The sequence below is a fragment of the Corvus cornix genome, unplaced genomic scaffold, assembly GCF_000738735.6.
Source record: "Corvus cornix cornix isolate S_Up_H32 unplaced genomic scaffold, ASM73873v5 scaffold7, whole genome shotgun sequence".
Taxonomy (NCBI): Eukaryota; Metazoa; Chordata; class Aves; order Passeriformes; family Corvidae; genus Corvus; species Corvus cornix.
The window spans coordinates 17,045-38,702 of NW_024108692.1; the positions used below are offsets into that span (position 1 = coordinate 17,045).

The 21,658-nt window shown below is 63.2% G+C and overlaps 3 protein-coding genes across 7 annotated transcripts; 1 reads left to right on the forward strand and 2 right to left on the reverse strand.

The window, feature by feature from the left end:
• The first annotated feature begins 1,063 nt into the window (after positions 1 to 1,063).
• SLC27A5 (solute carrier family 27 member 5) lies at positions 1,064 to 7,534 on the forward strand. The gene is made up of 10 exons (XM_039572656.1): positions 1,064 to 1,631; positions 2,787 to 2,996; positions 3,461 to 3,619; positions 4,101 to 4,225; positions 4,317 to 4,511; positions 5,268 to 5,358; positions 5,534 to 5,732; positions 5,817 to 5,914; positions 6,346 to 6,476; positions 7,045 to 7,534. Exons 1-10 carry the CDS (start codon positions 1,136 to 1,138, stop codon positions 7,219 to 7,221), a joined length of 1,881 nt encoding a protein of 626 aa, XP_039428590.1. The 5' UTR covers positions 1,064 to 1,135; the 3' UTR covers positions 7,222 to 7,534.
• LOC120412274 (THAP domain-containing protein 7-like) lies at positions 5,084 to 11,962 on the reverse strand. The gene is given in 7 exon segments (XM_039572657.1): positions 5,084 to 5,937; positions 8,196 to 8,781; positions 9,501 to 9,552; positions 9,555 to 9,640; positions 10,309 to 10,464; positions 11,325 to 11,404; positions 11,888 to 11,962. Coding segments are annotated over 5 exon segments (921 nt in total). The 5' UTR covers positions 11,888 to 11,962; the 3' UTR covers positions 5,084 to 5,937; positions 8,196 to 8,234.
• Positions 11,963 to 12,290: 328 nt separating this feature from the next.
• Positions 12,291 to 19,745, reverse strand: LOC120412284 (actin cytoskeleton-regulatory complex protein pan1-like). Of its 5 annotated transcripts, none has more exons than XM_039572672.1 (11): positions 19,356 to 19,745; positions 19,020 to 19,130; positions 17,836 to 17,886; positions 17,446 to 17,606; positions 16,889 to 17,017; positions 15,763 to 15,828; positions 15,433 to 15,532; positions 14,978 to 15,174; positions 14,369 to 14,477; positions 13,427 to 13,599; positions 12,291 to 12,921 (listed from the first exon to the last, which is right to left on the reverse strand). In XM_039572672.1, the coding sequence occupies exons 1-11, from the start codon at positions 19,680 to 19,682 to the stop codon at positions 12,444 to 12,446; spliced, it is 1,902 nt and encodes a 633-aa protein (XP_039428606.1). In that variant the 5' UTR covers positions 19,683 to 19,745; the 3' UTR covers positions 12,291 to 12,443. The 5 variants fall into 5 exon arrangements, with proteins under 5 accessions (XP_039428606.1, XP_039428605.1, XP_039428609.1 ...); XM_039572671.1 differs by having other exon boundaries at positions 15,433 to 15,550; XM_039572673.1 differs by having other exon boundaries at positions 12,293 to 12,921; positions 15,433 to 15,550; positions 19,020 to 19,089; positions 19,356 to 19,703.
• Positions 19,746 to 21,658: the final 1,913 nt, after the last annotated feature.

Consider the following 21,658-nt stretch of genomic DNA (forward strand, 5'->3'; position numbering starts at 1 on the left):
CCTGTGACCTCCGACAGATGACACCTCACTGGCGAGCTCGTGACATCCCCTCGCCGCGGTGGCACTTTTGACCGCGGTAACCCCAAACACGCATGATCTCAGAATTGCGAAACGGCCATGAGCAAAGGACGGTACCCCGGCAACTGCGAAAAAAATCCTCGGGATGGTTTGGCAGCAAATCGGAGGCGAAGGTGAGGCCGTGCCCAACCTGCTTTTTCTTGGGAAAGGAACGGGAAGATTAATGATCCAGTGATTATGCCCAGGCTGGGCGTTCCGGCATTCCTCAGCTTTTCTGTCGGCAGGGAGGGAAAAGTCCTGTTTGTGTGGCAGGGAAGTGGCAAAAGGCTCCGGTGTGAGGCTGGTCCCACTCGGAGAGGCGTGACGATTCTCCATGGAAACGGGAGAGGAAGGGTTGGAGTGGGGTTTCCACGTGGGAGAGCCAATAAAGTAAAAGGGGGCTGAATTCCTGGTTTTTATAAAGGAAGGAGAAATGCTAGGGATGTTCAGGGTCAGCTGGAGAAATCTGGGGTCAGCTGGGGAATTTGGGGTCCAATGGAGACGGGAGGGGGGGGCCCCACCTGCCCCTCAGGTGTGCCTGGAGCTCCTCCTGGTGCTGACGGAGCTGGGGCTGCTCCCAGAGCCCCCAGTCCACAGCCCAGAGCTGCGGGGGGGTGGGAGGAGGGAGAGAGGGCTAGAGGGGGATGGACAAGGTTGTCTGGGTGTCAGTGGAAGGATGGGCACACAGCTATGTCCCACCTGGACACAGGGACACACAGACACGGGGACACACAGACAGGCGGAGCCCAGTCTGTAGCTGGATGGCAACTGTCCAGTCCTGCTGAGCAGCTAGAAGGATACGAATGGCCAGGCTGGATGGCCGGACAGAGGGACAGCTGGGGTGGCAGGGGCCAGAGAGCCACCCTCAAGTCGGAGATGCTGGGTGCAGAGCCACGCCCGGGGGTTGGGAAGGGAAAACGAAAAAAAAGAAGGAAGGAAAGTAAATAAACACCGAAGCACCAAAGAGCAACGAACTCCGGACCCCGGCAACGCCGCAATCTCGGCACGGCCGGGGCAAAGGTTGGCCGGGCGGGACCTTGGCCACCGGCACCGCGGGTGCCACCGGCGCCCCGTGGCCATGGCGGTGCTGGCGACCCTCGCGGCGGCCCTGGCCGGGCTGCTCCTGCTGCTGGTGCTGGTGCCGGCAGCCACAGCCCAGCTGGTGCCCTTCCTCTGGGACGACCTGGTGGCCTTCGGCACCATGGTGAGGTCAGCGCTGCGCTGCCGCCGCCGCCTGTCCCGCCGTCCCGCCGTCACCCTGCTCGACGTGTTCCAGCTGCACGCCCGGCGCCGGCCCCACCAGCCCCTGCTGCGCTTCCAGGATGAGATTTACACCTACGAGGACATGGACCGGCGCAGCAACCGCGCGGCCTGGGCCCTGTCCCGGCACCTAGGGCTGGAGAGCGGCCGCACGGTCGCCGTGTTCCTGCCCAACGAGCCCACCTACGTGTGGACATGGCTGGCGCTGGCCAAGCTGGGCTGTCCCATGGCCTGTCTCAACTGCAACGTGCGGGGCCGGGCGCTGCGGCACGCGCTGGAGGCCGCCCAGGCCACCCTGGTCCTCGCCAGCCCTGGTGAGAGAGGGACAAGGGGGCTTCCGGGGGGCTTTGGGAACATGGCAGGGTTGTGGTCACCAAGGTCACTGTCGTCCTCAGCAGCCCCAGTGAGAGGGGACTGGGGAAACCTGCCCTGGACAGGGTGGTCAGGGGGCTGTGGGGACGTAGGAGGTGCAAGCCACCGAGGCCACCTTTGTCCTTGCCAGCCCTGTTGACAGGGAATGGATGGGGTGGTTGGTCGGGGGGGCCGTGGGGACAGGGCTGTTTAGGGGGTGCAGCCACCAAGGCCACCACCATCCTTGCCAGTCCCGGTGAGTGCACCTGTGGTGGGGGGTTTGCACGTGTGCGTGTCTGTGGGCCTGGACATGGGTGTGCATGTGTCAGTCCCTGGGGGCACCCATGGGACTGGGGCTCCCTTAGGGGTGATCAGGAACCCCATTTAGGATGACTGTGGGGGCCTGACTGGTTGGGATCCCCCTTTCGGGGTGCTCAGGGCACTCCTTGGGCAGTTTTAGGGGATCTGGGGGATCAGGGAACCCTGTTTGGGGTGCTCAGAGTGCCTCTCAGGGTGTGTGGGGTGTCTGGGGGGATCACAGGACCCCCTTTTGGGGTGCTCAGTGTGATCTTCAAGGTGTGAGGGGTGTTTGGGCAATCAGGGTCCCACATTTCGGGTCCTCAGGGTGCCCCTCGGGGAAGTTTGGAGTACTTGGGGGATCAGGGAGCCCTTTCAGGGTGCTTTGAGTGCCTACCTGGGATCTTGGGGCTCCTGCATGGAATACGCTGGGTTCCTGGGATCCTGGATCTTTGGGGTGCCCACACGATCAAGGTTTGTATTTGGGATGTGTCTGGTGCCCGTTTGGGATGTCTGGGGTGCCCACCTGACCAGGTGCCCATTTGGGGTACCTTGGGGTGTCCACCTGGGGCCCTTGGCCCCCCATCCATGATTCCCAGAATGCCCACCCAACTGACATCCCTATTTGGGATACACTGGGTGCCCATTCAGGATACCCGGGGTGCCCACCTGGGAGCCTCAGCCCACCTATCCATGACTCCGAGGGTGCCCAGCTGACCAGGTGCCCATTTAGGGCTCCCTTAGGCGCCCCCCCAACCCTTTGTGTCCCCTCCAGACTCTCATCCCTGTGGGACCTTCCCCATGTCCAACTGTCCCCACAGAGCTCCGGGAGGCCGTGGAGGAGGTGCTGCCGGACCTGGAGCGTGACGGCGTCCGCGTGTTCTACCTGAGCTCGGCGTCACCCACGCCAGGGGTCGAGGCGCTGCTCCCCACCATCGAGGCGGCCCCCGACGAGCCCCTGCCCGCCCGGCACCGCGCCAGTGTCACCGCCAACTCCAAGGCCATGTACATCTACACCTCCGGCACCACCGGTGAGCTGGGGAATCTCCCAGGCTCTGCACTGGGAGGAGCCAGGAGGAGCTTGCATGGGTGGGTGAGGATGGGCAGCTTGGAGGGGTCTTGGGGGGTCTTCCTCCAACCCTGACCATTGCGGATCCACCTGGACCAGGTGTGTCCTGTGTCCATGGGAGGGTCACTCACCATGTGCCTGGATTTGTCCTCGTTGGGGTGGGGTGGGACCTCCCTCATCAACCCTCAACCCAAACCAGTCCCAGCTCCTGACCATCGTGGGTCCACCTGGGCCAGGTGTGTCCTGTGTCCATGGGAGGGTTGGGCATCACTCACTGGATGACGACCTGGACGAGGTTCCTCGTGGCTCCTCCCAACAAGGGACAAAGATCCCCAACCGCAGTTGAGGGCTTTGCCCTCCCACTCTCCACCCCAGGACCCCCCATCCCACCGAGCACCGTTTCCCACCCTCCGTTCTCCCCCTCAGGGCTGCCCAAGGCCGCGGTGATCACGGAGCTGAAGATGATGATGGTGGCCAGCCTGGGCTGGATGTGTGGCCTGCGGCCCGACGATGTCGTCTACACGACGCTGCCGCTCTACCACTCGGCTGGGCTGCTCGTCGGGGTTGGGGGGTGCCTCGAGGTCGGTACGTACCCCCCGCCCCACACGGACAGGGCGCAGGCAAGGGCCGGGAGGGATGGATGGGGAGGGATGGAGGGATGGATGGATGGATGGATGGATGGATGGATGGATGGATGGATGGATGGATGGATGGACAGCTGGGTGGAAGGACAGCTGTTTTACAGAGATGGATGGATGGATGGATGGATGGATGGATGGATGGATGGATGGATGGATGGATGGATGGATGGATGCAGAGATGGATGGAAGGACAGCTGTTTTACAGAGATAGAAGGATGGATGGATGGATGGATGGACGGATGGATGGATGGATGGAGGGATGGAGGGATGGATGGACGGACGGACGGACGGAGGGATGGATGGACGGACGGATGGATGGAGGGATGGATGGATGGATGGATGGATGGATGGATGGATGGATGGATGGGAGACAACGGCAAAAGAGAAGAAGGGTGGGGTCACCGTCCCTGTGCCATGTCCCCCAGGAGCCACCTGCGTCCTGCGGGCCAAGTTCTCGGCATCCCAGTTCTGGGCCGACTGCCGGCGCTACAACGTCTCTGTCATCCAGTACGTGGGCGAGCTCATGCGCTACCTGTGCAACACGCCCAAGGTGAGGCCCTGCCTGCCCCAAAACCACCCCGGGGGGTCAGCAGTGCTCTGGTCACACCCTGAGGTGGCCCCTCTCATGTGTCACCCCTCAGCGCGCCGATGACCGGGAGCACGGTGTGCGCATGGCTCTGGGTAATGGCATGAGGGCAGAGGTGTGGAAGGAGTTCCTGCGGCGCTTTGGGCCCGTGGCCGTCTGGGAGTTCTATGGGGCCACCGAGGGCAACGCCGGTTTCATCAACTACACTGGGAAGGTCGGGGCCGTGGGCAGGGCCAACACATTCATCAAGGTGAGAATGTGCTCCTCGGGATGAGACACCAGGGATGATGCTGGTGACGAGGGGAGCAAACACCGAGTGCCTTCTGGGGCCCAACGCGGCACCTCAAGTTGGGTTTCAGGCAAGGGAAGGGGTCTTGGATGCACCTCTTGGTGGTGGAGCAAACTGTGACATCCCCGAGGGAAGTCAACACCATCCATCAGATTGGGCTGACACAAAAGCAGAGTCCCCAGAACCCCCTTTTCACACCCAAAATGAGTCCACTCCACCTGGGTGGCCAACACTGACTCAACAGTGTTAACTTGGAGCCTGGTTTTGGGGTGTCCATGGGGACCTGGAGATCTCAGTGCCCCTTTGGTGCCACGTCTCAGTCCCCACCCAGCTGTTAAGCAAAAGCTGCAAAAACCAGGTATTTTCCCCCCTTTTTCCCCACCATGTTGTCCCACAGCTCCTGGATTTGGAAGATGTCACTATGAGTTCATTCAGTGTTTGAATTGATCCGACTAAACCTTATTTAAATAGATTTAAATAAGATTTAATTTTAATGATTTCAACTAAAAGATTTAAAATTAAGGACAATTAAATAGATTTAAATAAGATTTAATTTTAATGATTTCAACTAAAAGATTTAAAATTAAGGACAATTAAAAACAAATGGTTTTTAATCCCCACCCAGGTGTGTTCCCGTGGGTTGGAACAGACCCCAGCTGGCACTGGAAGGAAGTTCTCCTCCCTGTTTTTAATCCCAGGTTTCTCCCTTCCCTCCAGCTCTTCGCTCCCTTCGAGCTGATCAGGTACAACGTGGAGGAGGACGAGCCCGTGCGCGATGAGCGAGGTCTCTGCATCCCTGTCAAAGCCGGTAAGGGATGAACCTCGCCAGGGCCTTATCAGGGGGGTAGACAGGGTTGAGATGCACCAAAACCACCTGTCAGTCCTGATCACCACCATCCTGGGGACTGGAAGCCACCAGAAACCCCTGGAAGAAGCCAAGGCAGGGGTTGAGCAGCCTCCAACCCTCCTCTGCCTCCCCGAAGGTGAGACGGGGCTGCTGGTGGTCAAAATCACCAAGAACACCCCGTTCCATGGCTACGCTGGCGACTCCCAGAAGACAGAGAAGAAGATCCTGAGAGACGTCTTGGCCAAAGGCGATGTCTTCTTCAACAGCGGCGACCTCCTCATGATGGACCACGAGAAGTTCATCTACTTCCAGGACCGCGTCGGGGATACTTTCCGGTAACTCTGACACTCCTCCGTGTGTCTGAGTGGCTGGTGCCAGCCCGAATCCCCCCTCACAGCTCCGTCCCTTCTCCTCCCCAGTTGGAAAGGGGAGAACGTGGCCACAACAGAGGTGGAGGCCACGCTGGCCTTGGTGAGCTTCATCCAGGAGGTCAACGTCTACGGTGTGGCTGTGCCAGGTGAGTCCCACCAAAATAAGGACCTGGGGGTGTTTGAGGTGGGTGACGCGTCCCCAGGTGGTTTGAGCGGCCACCAGGAAGGTTAAAAAGGGACTTTTAACATCCAGAGTTGTTTTGAGCACAAAACATCCCCCATGACAGCCCAAGGATCCCCAAAAAAAGTTAAAATGTGACTTGGTTGCCCAAAGCAAGTGTCAGCTGCTGAGGTGGGTCCACGTGGCCACAAAGGAGGCAAAAATAGGAAGCATTCACCCAAAATGAGCACCCAGCATCATCCACCACCATCCCAGTGGCCTCTACAGTGCCAAAATTGGGACAGACCCACCCAAAACAAGTTTGGCCACACAACAGCCTCCCCAAGAGCCACGGGGGCCTCAAGAAGACTCCAAGGAGATGTGGTTGCCCCAAGTGACCCCAGGCAATGTTTGCAGGGTGTGAGGGACGCTGTGGCATGGCCGCCGTGCGCCTCAAGGATGGGGCCACCTTCAATGGTGACAAACTCTACACCTTCACGCGGGACACGCTGCCCGCCTACGCCGCCCCCCAATTCATCCGGATCCAGGTCAGTGGGACCCACCCAGCCTGGGGGGCTCCAGGGGTCTTTGGGGTGCTGGGGTTGGCCCTCGGATGAGGGTGATCCAGCACGGTAGCGCCCAGTCACGGCAGGGTGAAATCATGGAATGGTTTGGGTTGGAGTGGGCCGTAGAGCTCACCCAGTTGCAATCACGGCATTGGTGTCCCCCCGGTTTCCCATGATGGCGCCGGTCCCCCCGTGCCAGTAACGGCGCTGGGGCTCCCCTGGTGACAGTGGGGGCGAGTCACCCTGTTGTTGGTGGCACCATCCATCCATTCCTGGTGACGGTCACTCGCTATCAACACCGGGGTCACCCTGTGCCAATGATGGCATCATTCCACTCTCCCGATGACAGTGTCGAGGTCCCCCCTTTCCCATGACAGTGGTGGCCACCCTGTGCCAACGGAGGCCACTCCATGCCAAAGACACCCACGCATCCCCCAGTTCTGATGACACCACCTGCAATTCTGCGCTAGCAATGCCAAGGTCGCCACTTCCCACAGTGGCACCTGGGCATGGCCTCGAGGTCCCCCAGTCCCAAAATCCCTGTCCCCAGGACGCTCTGGAGATCACGGGGACATTCAAGCAGTGCAAGAGCAACCTGGTCAAGGAAGGCTTTGACCCCAGTGTCATCCGGGACCGCCTGTTCTTCCGCGACAACGCCCGGAAATCCTACGTGCCGCTGACCCCCGACACCTTCGCCGCCATCCGGGACATGAAGCTCAGTCTGTAGCGGCTCTTCTGGGGGCTCCACAGTGGCCCCAGGGCACTGACAGCCTCGGGGTAATTAGCAAAGGCTAATTTGGGGCTAATCAAGCACTTTGGGTTTCCTTCAGGGAGGTTTTAACCAGGTCGGAGCATGAGGAGGGCAATGGGTTGCTGTTATCCCGCCCCAGCGCCTCCATGCTGTGGAAATTAAACCCTTAATTCCCATTCTTTGGGTGCCGGGCCATTTTTGGGGATTGGACTCCCTCATTTTCCCTTCTGGAAGGGGCAGATGATGCCCCAAATCCCTGGTGTGGGGATAAAGATGTCTGTCCTTGTTTGATCTGGAGTCCCCACAACCTTGTCCTACTCCTGCCCTGGGCTCTGATATGGAACAAATCCCATTTATTCCTCCCCAAACCGACCCAGGGAGCGGCTGGGATCCCCCACATCTCACACCCTCACGACAGCATCGGCTTCTCCTGCCCTTCCCAGCTCCCACCGGGGCTTCACCGACACCGACAGAGCCGATTTGTGCCGGATACGTGACAGGGACACCGTCCCAGCTGCCCGCCCCACACACGAGCCACCTCCTCGATTTATGAAATCACTGAATGGTTTGGGTTGGAAGGACCTTAGAGCCCATCCAGTCCCACCCCCTGCCACCTTCCACTATTCCAGGTTGCTCCGAGCTCCATCCAGCCGGGCCTTGGACACTTCCAGGGATGGGGCAGCCACAGCTTCCCTGGGAATTCCATCCCAGCTCCTCACCAACCTCACAGGGAAGAATTTCTTCCCAATATCCCACCTAAATCTCCCCACTTCCAGGGTGATGCCACTTTTCCTTATCCCGTCCCTCCTTGTCTAAAGTCTGGGCCCGACCCGGAATTCTATTCCAGCCCCTCACTGGAGAATTTCTCCCTAAAACTTCTAGAAATTCCACGAATTCCCACAGATTCCCACAAGTTCCGCATAGAAAAGGCGAAATCTTTATTTACAAACCTTCCTGCCGTGGCCAAGCCTCGGAGAACCAGGAATTCCTCAGTGCCCTCCGTCTCCGAGCAGCTCCACCTCCACCGGCCCCGGGGGATCCTTGGGGCTCCGCCGCGGCTCCGGGACGCCCCTTCTCTCCCTCTGGAGCTCGGCCAGGCGCAGCCGGAGCCGCTGCTCCCGCCGTTTTCCCGCCTGCAGCTGCCGCTGGGCCTTGTCCAGGGCGTCGAGCGCGGCCTCGGCGCGGCGCTTCCAGAGCAGGGCGCTTCCCACCTGGTAGCTGTGCTCGCTCTGGATGTAGGATCCGGCGCGGGGCGGCAGCCGCAGCATGAACAGCGACGGGGACGGGGGTCCCGGGGGTCCCGCGGGGGCTGCGGGGGCTGGGGGGGCTCCCTCGGGCAGAGCCGGAGTGGTCGTGGCTTCCTCGTCGCCCGTGGCCACCAAAAGGGTCTCTGGGATGGCGCCCGAGGGGCCGGGAAGCGCCGGGACACCGCCGTGGTCACCGGCCGGGGGGGGGCCGGGGTCTTTGGTGTCCCGCGGGAAGCAGGAGACGTCGGAGGGGAACGGGGGGGCCGGCGGGGATGGGAGGGGGTCCCGTCTGTGGGGAGAGGAAAGAGGGGAGAGCTGTCATCCTGCAGTGCCCCCCAACATGCCTCCAGAGCATCAGAAGGTACCGGAGAGCCCCGAGGGGTGGGAGAGGCCAGGAGGGAATGGGGGGTCCTGGGGGTGGCAAATGTGGGGGGCAACAGGGAATCCAGAGGGGATGTGGGTGTCCCAGAGTTGGGAGAGGTCTGGGGAAAACGGGGGTCTGACAGGGATGCTGGGGGGAACAGGGAATCCAGAAGGGATGGGTGGGGAGGTTCCCACCTATTCCAAGAAAAAGCAGGGAAGCTCTCTTATCCTGCAGAGCCCCCCAAAGCTCCCCCCAGAGCAGCCAGAGGTGCAGGAAAGTCCCCGGGGTGGGAGAGGTCGGGGGGGAATTGGGTGTCCTGGGGAGTGGGAGAGGTTGGGGAGGAAAGGGGTCCAGCAGGGATGGGGGGGGGTCCCATCCACGTGGAGAATAAATTGGGGAGCCCCATTACCCTGTGAGGCCCCCAAAAGCCCCCAGGACCACCCAGAGGTCAAGGAGAGTCCTGGGGGTGGGAAAGGTCAGGGGACAATGGGGGGTCCGGTGGGGAACGGGGGGTCCCAGGGGTGGGAGAGGTCTGGGGGTCCCGCAGGGTCCAGCGGGGAAGAGCAAAGGGTTCTGCCGGTGCTGGGAATAAACCAGGGAGCCCCGTTCTCCCCTGAACCCCCCAAAGCCCCCCCAGGACTCACTTCCACTTCCGGGCGTTCCGGAGGGGCTTCGGGGGGTCGCTGTCGGCCGGGGGGGCTTCGGCCTGGGGGTCCGGGGGGGCCGCGAGGGGCCCACGGCGAAGACGGTGGGAACAGCCCCTTCCTTGAGGCGGTGGTAGCCACTGGGGGGGGGAAAACGGGGTTCAGGGGGGACCCCAAAACCTGGGGGTGATCCCCAGGAGGTCCTTTAAGTCAAGAGTCTTCAGGGTGAAGCCTCCCAATGTCCTGGGAGCCCCCCAAGCTCCAGGGAAGATCTTGGGGCACCTAAAAATCCCTGAGGGGATTCCTGAAATACCTGGGGGGTCTGTGGCCTGCAAGGGGAAATGGGGAGGGGGCTCTGGGGGGGGGTCCCTCAGGGTGCTCCAGCACCCCCAGGGCCCTGGGGTGTCCCCAACCCCTCACGAGGCACCTCTGGGGTCAGAGGAGGGTCCCTGGCTTGTCCCCAATACTTCACAGGGGGGTCTTTGGGACACCCTGAGGTGTCCCCAGTTCCCTGGCATGTCCGTGACACATCACAGGGGCTCCCCTGGGGTGTCACCAACTCCTTGCTGGGGGTCCCTGAGGTGTCCCCATCCCTTGCTGGGAGTCCCTGGGTGGCCCCAAACACCTTGGGGCATGTGCTTGGGGTGCCCCCAAACTCCAGGGAAGGTTCAAGGGTCTGGGGGGGGGGGGGGAGGGGATGAGCCCCAAAACCCTTCACAGGAGAAGGTCGGGGGGATCCATAGCCCCTGGAGCCTCACCCGGAGCCTGGATCTCACCTGGAGCCCCACCTGCAGCCCCCTGGCCTCACCTGTAGCCCACTACCTCGAAGCAGGAGCTCTCGAAGTGCTGGGAGCAGAAGTAGATGTATTTGGAGGTGGGGTCCCAGCGGCCCTCGCCCGAGGGGTCCCGGCGCCGGCTGTTCTCCAGCCACTGCACCCGGCGGGGATCGTCCTTCCGGGGCAGCCTGGGGGACACGGGGACATGGGAGGGACAGAGGGACACAGGGGGACAGCGGGACACAGGAGTGGGAGGGGACATGGGGAGAAAGAGAGAGATATGGGGGGAAGTGGGACGTGGGGCACACAGGTCATGAGAGGACACGAGAAGATGGGGACATGAGGGGACACAGGTCATACAGAGGGGACACGGGGGGCACCCAGGTCACAGGGGAGGACGTGGGTTATGGGAGGGACAAGGGGTATGGAGGGACAACGGGGGGACAGAGGTCACAGGGGGTCGTGGCAGGCATGGGGGGACGCAGGGAAGACACAGGATGGGGGAACACAGGTCACACAGGTGACACAGGTCACACAAGTGACACAGGTGAGCTGCGAGGCTGCAGTTCCCCCCGCACACCTGACCCCATTTCTGCGGAGCTGAATGACACCTTCCTCCCCCCACACACCTGGAAATGGAACAGTCCAGGCAGGTCCTGTTAAAGGGCACAGGGCTGAGCCATCCCACAAATGGGGGGGGGGGGGAATAGACACACCTGGGACAGCCCATTGCTAAGGGAGGGGGACACGCCTGGGACAGCCCGTTCTAAGGTGGGGGTGACAGCTGGGACAGCCCATTGCTAAAAAACGGGGGGAGAGCGGGAACTCGCACACCTGGGAGAGCCCATTGTTGAAGGGGGAACACACACCTGGAACAGTCCATTGCTAAGGGGGGATGCACACCTGTGACAGCTGGGACAGCCCATTGCTAAGGGAGGGGACGCGCACCCCTGTGACAGCCCAGTGCTAAGCGGGGGGTGACAGGAGGGACAGCCCATTGCTCGGAGGGGGTGGTGTCCCTGCCCCGGGGGTCTCGGGGGGCACCCACCGGTGGAAGGAGATGCCTCGGCCGCGGGTGTCGCGGGTGTCCCGGGTGCAGCAGCCGGCGGCGGAGCAGTGACGGGGCATCTGGGGGAAGGGAGGGTGTCAAAGGGCCGAGACGCCCCCTCCCCAAAATTCCACGCTTCCTCCGCGCCACCCAACCAGCCCAGACACCCTGCAAACCCCCGTGGCGTCAGCCCCAAAATCCGCCCGGGGCCCCCGCCCTTGGTCGGATCTCACTCGCCGTGCCCCCCCACCCCCCCCACACCCTTCTCCGAGGCCGGACCCCCCTCCAACAGCCGGACCCCTCCCCACCACGGCTGGACCCCTCCCCGCCGTGTCGTCGTCCCCCTCCCACGGGGGGACACCATCCCCGTGTGTGTCCCCCCATTTCCCCCCACCCGGGGCCTGTCTCCCCTCTCTCCCACCACCGCCCCTCCCGGGACCTGACATCTCCCCCCAATAGTCGGAACCCCCTCCCCGTGTTCTCTCCCGATCCCAGGCCGCCCCTTTTCCCACCTTTTCCCCATTTTTCCCCCTTTTCCACCCCCCGCCCCGTTCCGGCCCCACCTCGTCGCTCCCATCCCGCTGCCGCCGCGGCCTCCCCTGAACTCTCGCGAGACTCTGCAACTCCGCGAGAACAACCCCCGCACACCCACCCCACACCCGCCCGCCCCGCCCCTTCTCCTCATTGGCTGCCACTCCGATGTGGGCGGGGAGCCACGCCCCCGAGCCGCGCCTCATTTACATCCCGCACTGCTATTGGCCGACGGGGTCGCGCCCTCACCTCATTAACCATTCAAGCCCCGCCCCCCACCGCGGGCGTTCCGCGGCCCCTCCCCACGGCCTTGGGGGCTTTTGGGGGCTTTTGGGGGCTTTCACCGCCCCCAGTTGAGGTAAAAAGGGTTTTTTCCCCCCCGCCGGCCAGACTGTGGGGGGTTTGGAGGGATTGTGGGGGTTTATTAGGGGGTTTCAACCCCCCCAATCGGGGTAAAGAGGGTTTTGGGATCCCCCCCAGCGGGCTTTGGGGGGTCTCGGGGGGTTTTGAGGGGTTTCAGCACCCCCTAATTGGTATAAAGATGGTTTTGAGGCCCCCCCCGACAGCTTCTGGGGGATTTGAGGGCTTTCAAGCTCCCCCCAACCTGTGACTCCAGAATATTTTCAAGCAGCCCCAAACTGTGGCAGGGGAAGGGGGGATCCCCCAAAAGGGATCCCCAGACTGTGTTTTGGGGCGTGGTTCGATCCCGGCCCAGATGGGCTCGGGGGATTTTGGGACCCCCCCCCAAGTCCTCCAGGGCCACTCAAGAGCGAGACCCTCTCGAAGGCACTTTAATGAGTTGGGGACCCTCCCCCCAACAAAAAACAGCCCCTCCAAAAACCCCCCACGAGAGGGGGGGCCCTGGGCGGGCTTTGGGGTCCCGGGGGATTCAAGGGGTTCCCCCAGTGCTGGGGGCTGGGCCGAGCCCCCCCCAGGCGCCGGGGGCAGGTTTGAGGGGGTGGCAGGGGGCGTCCCGCTGTCCTCGCTGTCCCCACTGTCCTCGGAGTCGTCGTCCCCATCCCGCAGCATCCGCCGGACCGTGCGGGACAGGTTCATGGGGTCACACCTGGGGGGCACCGAGGGGTGGTGAGACCCCCAGACACCCCCAACATCCCATAAATCCCATAGAGCCCCCAATAGCCCATAAACCCCACAGAGACCCCCAACACCCCATAAACTCCATGGAGCCCTCCTGGGGACCCCCAATATCCCAGACAGCCCTCATGGAGCCCCCCATTCCATAAACCCCATAGAACCCTCCAGGGGAATCCCAGGATCCCAGAACCCCCACAGAGCCCTCCCCCATCCCGTAACCCCACAGAGAGCTCCTATAGAGATTCCCAATCCCATAACCTCCCTGGAGAACCCCAACATCCCATAAACCCATAGAGCTCCCCTGGGGACCCCCAGCATCCCAGAACCTTCATGGAACTCCCCAATATCCCATAAACCCCGTAGAGCCCCATAGAATCCCGCAATATCCCATTAACCCCATAGAACCCCTAGAGAGCCCCCCCCACCCCATAACAAGCCCATGGGGTCTATAGGGGCCCATAGGGGACTGTCCCCACCTGAGGCGTGTCCTGAGCACGGCCACGTGTCGGGCGGTGGCCGCGGCCCCATCCCCGATGTCCTCGAGCTCCCGGCGCAGGTGGTGGCCCTGGGCCAGCGCTTGGGCCGTCCCCGCGGCCACCGCGGCCACCTGGTCAGCCAGGAGCCGGCCTGCGGCCTCGCTGGCACGGGCCTGAAGGGGACAGAGAGACACTGGGGACACTGGGGACATGGGGACAGGGGGATATGGGACATGGGGCCCAGGTGACACAGGGACGTGGTGCCATCGGGTGTTGGGACGTGGGCACGTGGGGGCACAGGGAAGCTGCAGGGTGACAGCGTGATGGGGGTGACATGAGATAATGGGGGTGAGAGGTGACAGAGGGGGACAGAGGGGGACAGAGAGGGTGACAGAGAGGGTGACAGGGGTGACAGGAGGTGACACGAGATAATGGGGGTGACAGGTGACAGAGGGGGACAGAGGGAGACAGAGAGGGTGACAGAGAGGGTGACAGGGGTGACAGGAGGTGACACGAGATAATGGGGGTGACAGGTGACAGAGGGGGACAGAGGGGGACAGAGAGGGTGACAGAGAGGGTGACAGGGGTGACAGGAGGTGACACGAGATAATGGGGGTGACAGGTGACAGAGGGGGACAGAGAGGGTGACAGGGTGACAGAGGAGGACAGGGCGACAGAGAGTGACATGAAGTAACGGGGGTGACAAGTGACAGAGGATGCCAGAAGGGGGCAGAGGGTGACAGTAGGTGACAGCAGGTGACGTGGGCTGCTGACAGGGGCTGACAGGAGGTGACAGGAGGTGACAGAGGGTGACAGGTGATGACAGGAGGTGACACATGGTGACAGAGGGTGACAGGCGGTGACAGGAGGTGACAGTGGGTGACAGAAGGGGACACACGGTGGCAGCAGGTGACAATGGGTGACAGTGGGTGCTGTCCCCACCTGCAGCCGGTAGCGCTCCCCCAGCAGCCGCTGCTCCTCCGCCTCGGCCACCAACACCCGCAGGCGCCGGCTGGTGACACGCGCGGCCCGGGACAGGGCCACCCGCGCCCTGCAACCAGGGGACACCTGTGTCACCCATGGAGTGACCCACAGAGGGACCCACAGAGGGACCCTCGGCCACCCAGGACAGGGTCACCCACACCTTGTCACCAGGGGACACCCATGTCACCCCACGTCACTCACAGAGTGACCCATGGCCGGTGACACATGTGGGACAGGGCTGTCCTGGGATATCTGGGGACCACCCCGGGACCACCCAAGACCACCCTTGGGTCACCCTGAATCAACCTGGACCACCCAAGGTCACCTGAACCACGATGGGAAATCCCTGGGTCACCTTGGACCATCTGGGGACCACCTTGGACTCCCCTGAGCCACCCTGGGCCACCTTGGTGCCACCCCAAGATCCCCCTGGACCACCCTGGGTCACCCCAGGACTCTCTGGGACCACCCTGGCACCACCCAAGACCACCCTTGATCACACTGGGACCATCTGGGGACCACCTTGGGGCCCTCCGGGTGCCCCCCGTGCCCCCCGTGCCCGCTGACCCCGCCTCACGCTGCAGCAGCTCCTGCAGGTGGGCGCAGCGGGCGCGCAGGGCGGGCTCGGGGGGCGCGGGGGGGTCCCGGGGGTGCTGCAGCCGCTCCCGCAGCAGCCGCTGCTCCTGTGCCAGCCGGGCCCACGCCCCCTGCGCCTCCCGTGCCCGCATGCCCGCGGCCACCAGCGCCCGCCGCAGCTCCTCCACCTGCGGGAAAGGGGGGTCAGAGCCCGAACCTGTCCCCATGGCACCCGCATGGCACCCACACGGTCCCTATGGACCCAAAGGTGCACCCACGGCACCCTCACCTGCCCACCTCCCCCCGCAGGTGCCCCCCTGCCCCCACAGGTGCCTGCTTGTCACCACCCCCCAGACACTCCATGGGCGCCTCTCGTCACCCACCCGCCCCCCGCCGCTGCTCCCCGTGCCCCCCCATGTCCCCATAGGTGTCCCCCGTGTCCCCACCTGGCCCAGCCGCTGGTTCAGGTGCTCCCGCAGGCCCCGGTTGTGCTCCCGCAGCTCCTCCAGCGCCGCCTGCAGCCCCCCGGGGTCCCCAGCATGGGGGCTGTAGGGGACATGGGGGCTGTAGGGGACACGTGGGGACAGTAGGGACATATAGGGGCTACAGGGGACACATCCATAGGGGACTTACAGGGGCCACAGGGACATATAGGGGCTATAGGGGAGAGATGGGGGCTACAGGGACACATGGGAGCTATAGGGGACACACTGGAAGGAGACGTGGCCAGGGAGGGGGCGCGGCCATGCTCACCTGGGGCGGGGGGCGTGGCCCACCTTTGCAGCCACGTGGTCGCGCTCCTGCTCCGCCCGGCGCCGGGAATGCTGGGCCGCCCGCACCGCCTGTGGGCAGGGCCAGCATGGACACACCCCCGAGCCACGCCCGCTGTCCTAGCCCCACCCACCACCATAGCCACGCCCACAGGCTGCTTTAGCCCCACCCCATTGGTCCTTAGCCCCACCCACAGCTGCAATAGCCCCACCCCCATTGGTCTTTAGCCCCACCCCCAGCTGCAATAGCCCCACCCCATTGGTCTTAGCCCCACCCCCAGCTGCAATAGCCCCACCCCATTGGTCCTTAGCCCCACCCACAGCTGCAATAGCCCCACCCCCTTGGTCCTTAGCCCCACCCCCAGCTGCAATAGCCCCACCCCCTTGGTCTTTAGCCCCCACCCACAGCTGCAATAGCCCCACCCCTTGGTCCTTAGCCCCACCCGCAACTGCATAGCCCCACGCCATTGGTCCTTAGCCCCACCCCCAGCTGCAATAGCCCCCACCCTTGGTCTTTAGCCCCACCCACAGCTGCAATAGCCCCACCCCATTGGTCCTTAGCCCACCCACAGCTGCAATAGCCCCACCCCCTTGGTCCTTAGCCCCACCCCCAGCTTGCAATAGCCCCACCCCTTTGCGTCCTTAGCCCCACCCCCAGCTGCAATAGCCCCACCCACAGCTGCAATAGCCCCACCCCTTTGGTCCTAGCCCCACCCCCAGCTGCAATAGCCCCACCCCTTGGTCCTTAGCCCCCACCCACAGCTGCAATAGCCCCACCCCCTTGGTCCTTAGCCCCACCCCCTTGGTCCTTAGCCCCACCCGCAGCTGCAATAGCCCACCCCCTTGGTCTTTAGCCCACCCACAGCTGCAATAGCCCCACCCACAGCTGCAATAGCCCCACCCCCTTGGTCCTTAGCCCCACCCACAGCTGCAATAGCCCCACCTGCAGCTGCAATAGCCCCACCCCCTCGGTCCTTAGCCCCACCTGCAGCTGCAATAGCCCCACCCCCTTGGTCCTTAGCCCCACCTGCAGCTGCAATAGCCCCCCCCTGTCCTTAGCCCCACCCCACCCACAGCTGCAATAGCCCCACCCCTTGCACTAAGCTCCGCCCCTCGTCTTCGCCCCGCCCACCTGCCGCAGCTGCTCCAGCTCCACCCCTCGGGCCAGGCACTGAGACTCCGCCTCCTGTGCCCGGAGCTCTGCCCCCGCCTTGGCAGCACGAGCAGCCTCCAGCTCCGCCCACAGCAGCTGCCCCGCCTCCTGCGGAGGGGAGGGCTCTGGGACAGGCCACGCCCACACACCTGGCCCTGCCCACTGCTCCACCACTCATTCACAGCCACACAACCCTCAGACCACGCCCCCTTTAGCCCCATCATGGCCCACCACCCTGACTCCGCCCATGATGGGACTCCACCCCCTCAGGCCCCTCCCCCCCACAACCCCCCCACCCTCCAAAAAGCTCTGCCTGTTCTCATAAGCCCCACCTCCTTCACAGACCACACCCCTGACCACACCCTCTTTGCCCCACCTCAGCCACACCCCCTGCCAGAGGCTCCTCCCCCTCCCAGGCCACACCCCTGCCCATGTCCCACCCACCCTTTTAAGCCCTGCCTCCCCCACAGGCCACGCCCCCTCTAACCACACCCCTGTCCGAGGCTCCGCCCCCTCAGACCCCCGGCCCCGCCCACCTGCTGCAGGCGCAGCGCTCATTGGCCCTGTCCAGTGCCCGACAGGCTCCGCCCACCCGTGCCTGGGCTCCGCCCACCGCGATCTCCAACGCCCTCAGGGCCCCGCCCTCCATCAGGCTCCGCCCACGTTCTGCCGCCAGGCTCCGCCCCAGTGCCGCCACCTGGTTGGGCAGGGGGTGATTGACAGCCCCAGACCACGCCTCTGGGTGGAAGGCCCCGCCCCCAGATGATGGACAGCTCCAAGCTCTGCCCCCATAGTTACAAGTGGGCCCGTGCCCCGCCCACCTGGATGATTGACAGTCATATGCCCCACCCCCTCCTCAGCAAGAGGCGGGGGCATTCTGTGACTGACAGATGCTGGCCCCGCCCCTCCCAGCAAGCCCCGCCCACCTGGCTGCTGAGGTCCTGCAGCTCCTCCTCCAGCTCCCGGCGGTGCTGGGCCTGCAGGGGGGAGGGGGGGGCAAATTTTGGGGGGACCCAAAATCCAGGGGGTCGCAGGGGACCGGAGGAGTCCTAAAGTCTGAGGGGTCCCAGGTGCTGGGGGTGCCAGGGGTCCGAGGGACTCCCAAAGTCTGGGGTGTCCCAAGAGTTCGAGGTTCCCAGGAATCAGAGGAGTCCCAGGTGTCCAGGGGTTCCCAGATGTCCGGGGTTTCCTGGGGGTCCAGAGAATCCCAGGGGTCTGAGGGACCCCACGTGTCCAGGGGGTGTCACAGGAATTCTGGGACTCCCAGGTGTCCGGAGGGTCCCAAATACCCAGGGAGTCCCAAAGTTTGGGGGGGTGGGGCAGATGTCTGGGGGGTCCCAGGTGTTTGAGGGGTCTCAGAGTCCAGGAGGGTCCCAGGTCCTTGGGGGGGTCCCAGGTGTTGGGGGTCCTGGGAGTCCGAGGTGGTCCCAAAGTCTGGGGGATCCCCAGAGTTCGAGGGGCCCAGGGGTCCAGGAGGTTCCCAGGAATCCGGGGTGTCCTGTAGGTTTGGGGGGATCCCAAAGTCCAGGGGAGAATGAGGTGCTTGGGGGGCCCCAGGGGTCTGGAAAGTCCCAGATGTTTGGGGGTCCCAGGAGTCCGGAGGGACCCAGATGTCCAGGGGGTCCCAGGAATCCGGGGACCCCCTCAGAGCGCTTGGGGGGAATGAACATTCACAGGTCCCCTCGGGGGAGCAGTTTGGGGGTCGGGGGGAGCGGGGGCGGGATGGGGGGGATGTGTCCGTTCCCACGGGGGGGGAGGGGCGCCAAGGGCTCGCGGCCGCTGTGTCCCTGTCCCCGCCCCGTGTCCCAGTTCCAGGCCGGGGGCTGGCGGGGGGCCAGGGGGGCCGTGGATGGGGCGCCGGGGCTCCCCAGCCAAAGGCGGGGCCGGGAGCCCACAAACGCCTGGACCCCTCCACTCCTCCACCCCCTGGGACCCTCCCAGTTGGGGTCGAGGCTTCCCCGGGTGCCTGGGGGTCCCCACCATCACCCGAGCCCCCCCACCCCATCCCTGCGTCCTCCCCACCGCACCACCTGCGTTCCCTCCACTCCATCCCTGTGTCTCCCGCCCTCATCTGGGGGTCCCCGCACTCACCTGGGGGTCCCCCACTCACCTGTGCCAGCCGGGGGGCGCCGCGTCGTCCCCTGTCCCCCGTGTCCATCATGGCACAAACCGGGGGGGCTCTGGAGCAACAGAGACCTTGGAGAGACCCTACAATAACCCCCTCCCCCCCAAAACCGCATCAGCCCCAGGCTGGGACCCCCCCCCCTCCACCCCACCCCCAGCTCCGGGTGGGCTCGGGTCCCTTTGTTGTAGGGGGAAGGTCGGGGGTGCCCGGACTCCGGGGTCCCCTGCCCACCCTGGGAAGGGGGGTTGGGTCCCCTGCCCACCCTGAGGTGGGGGGGGTCCCCTGCCCACCCTGGTTGGTTCCGGACCCTGCGTCCCTCACCTGTGGCCGCCGAGCCCGTGGGACGCGGGGCCGGGGCGCTCCCGGTGCCACCCCCGCCGCGGGCACGGGAGGACCCGCGTGTGGCACCGCGTCCCTCCCCCGGGCTGTACCCGCGGGGAGGGGACAGAGCCCGCCCACCCCCCGGGCCCGATGTCCGGGCGGGTCCGTTCGGCTCCATCGGCTCCAAGAGCCGGTGTCACCCCCGCCCTCGCCCGGGGGGACACAGGTTTCGGGGCACCGCCCCAGGGCACCCGGAATTCGGGTGTCACCGCTGTCCTCGCCCAGGGGACGCAGGTTTCCCAGGGCATCCCGGAATTTCGGTGTCATCCCTGCTGGGGACGTGTCCCAGGGCACAGCGGTATTTGGGTGTCACCCTCACCCTTACTCAGGGGACAGGTGTCCCGGGGCACAGCAGAATTCAGGTGTTACTCTCACCAAGGGGACACAGGTGTCCCAGGGCACCCGAATTTGGGTGCCACCCCCGTCCTCGCACAGGGAACAGGTGTCCCAGGGCACAGTGAAATTAGGGTGTCACCTCTGCCCCAGGGGACACAGTGTCCTAGGACACCCTGGAATTCCAGTGTCACCCTTGCCCAGGGGACATGGGTGTCCCTGGACAGCCTGGAATTCAGGTGTCACCCCCACCCAAGGGGACACAGTTGTCCCAGACCACCCCAAAATTCTGTTGTTGCCCTCACCTGAGGGGACACAGGTGTCCTAGGGCACCCGGAATTTGGGTGTCACCGCTGTTCTCGCCCAGGGGACAGGTGTCCCAGGGCACAGTGGAATTAGGGTGTCACCCCTGCCCGAGGGCATGCAGGTTTTGGGACACCAACCCAGGGCCCCCAGAATTCAGGAGCCACCCAAGGGAGGGATGTTGGGCTAGTGGGAACCACAGTGATGTCGTCTGTGATGTCACCTGTGATTTCATGGTGCTGGCTGTGATGGGAGCAGGGCATGGGACCAGCGGTGATGTCACAGTGCTGCGTGTGATGTCATGGTGGGGATGGCACTCGGTGACGTCACGTGAGTGACTGACCCCCTGTGTGGGCTGGGGTTGGATGGGACAGAGGGGGCAGCAGCTGCACCCGGGGGACCATGGAGTCGTACAAGGGGTCATTGCTGGGGTCACCTGTACAGTGGGGTCAACATGGAGAGACATAGAGTTACACTGGTCAACATGGGTCAGGTCAACCTCCATCACCATGGAGAGACATGGAGTGACACTGGTCCACATGGCTCAACATGGGTCAACACAGGTCAACACGGGTCAACATGGGTCAGGTCAACAACAGTCAACATGGAGAGAACATGCAGTGACACGGGTCAACACAGATCAGCCTGGAGAGACACAGAGTGACACAGGTCAACACGGGTCAACATGGCTCAGCATGGGTCAAGTCAATATAAGACAACGGGGATCGATGTGGATCACCGTGAGTCAGCATGGGTCAACACTGGTCAACAGAGGTCAACAAGGAGAGACATGGAGTGACATGGGTCAACACTGGTCCACACGGGGCACCAGGGATCAACATGGGCCAGCATGGATCAACGTGGGTTAACACAGGTCACCATGGGTCAACGCTGCCCAACAGCCTGGACCAGCAGAGGTCAGCATGGGTCAACACAGGTTAATCCACGGTGATGTGGGTCAAATCAGCTCAACAGGAACACGGCCACCATGGATCAACATGGATCAATGAGGGATCAACATGGATCAATATGGGTCAACTCATGGATCAACGTGGATCAATGTGGGTCAACTCATGGATCAACGTGGATCAATATGGGTCAACATGGATGAGTGTGGGTCAACACAGGGATCAGCATGGATCAATGTGGGTCAACATGGATCAATGTGGGTCAGCACAAGGATCAACATGGATCAACATGGATCAACATGGATTGATGTAGGTCAGCACAGGGATCAACATGCATCAATGTGGGTTAGCATGGATCAACATGGATTGATGTAGATCAACGTGGATTGATGTAGGTCAGCACACAGGGATCAACATGGATCAATGTGGGTCAACTCATGGATCAACATGGATCAATGTGGGTCAACATGGATCAACATGGATTGATGTAGGTCAGCACAGGGATCAACATGCATCAATGTGGGTCAGCATGGATCAATGTGGGTCAACATGGATCAATGTGGGTCAGCACAAGGATCAACATGGATCAACATGGATCAACATGGATTGATGTAGGTCAGCACAGGGATCAACATGCATCAATGTGGGTCAGCATGGATCAACATGGATTGATGTAGATCAACATGGATTGATGTAGGT

Bases quoted from the DNA above. Each gene is read 5' to 3' on its own strand.
- SLC27A5 (XM_039572656.1), top strand. From the start codon at position 1,136: ATGGCGGTGCTGGCGACCCTCGCGGCGGCCCTGGCCGGGCTGCTCCTG. The intron at 1,632-2,786 runs GTGAGAGAGGGA...CTGTCCCCACAG, and splicing joins CCTGGTCCTCGCCAGCCCTG to AGCTCCGGGAGGCCGTGGAG. The intron at 4,512-5,267 runs GTGAGAATGTGC...CCTTCCCTCCAG, and splicing joins GGGCCAACACATTCATCAAG to CTCTTCGCTCCCTTCGAGCT.
- LOC120412284 (XM_039572671.1), bottom strand. From the start codon at position 19,682: ATGACACCGAAATTCCGGGATGCCCTGGGAAACCTGCGTCCCCTGGGC. The intron at 17,887-19,019 runs GTGAGTGGGGGA...TCCCCCCTGCAG, and splicing joins GCGCCCCCCGGCTGGCACAG to GCCCAGCACCGCCGGGAGCT. The intron at 15,829-16,888 runs GTGGGCGGGGCG...CCCTGCCCACAG, and splicing joins AGCTGGAGCAGCTGCGGCAG to GCGGTGCGGGCGGCCCAGCA.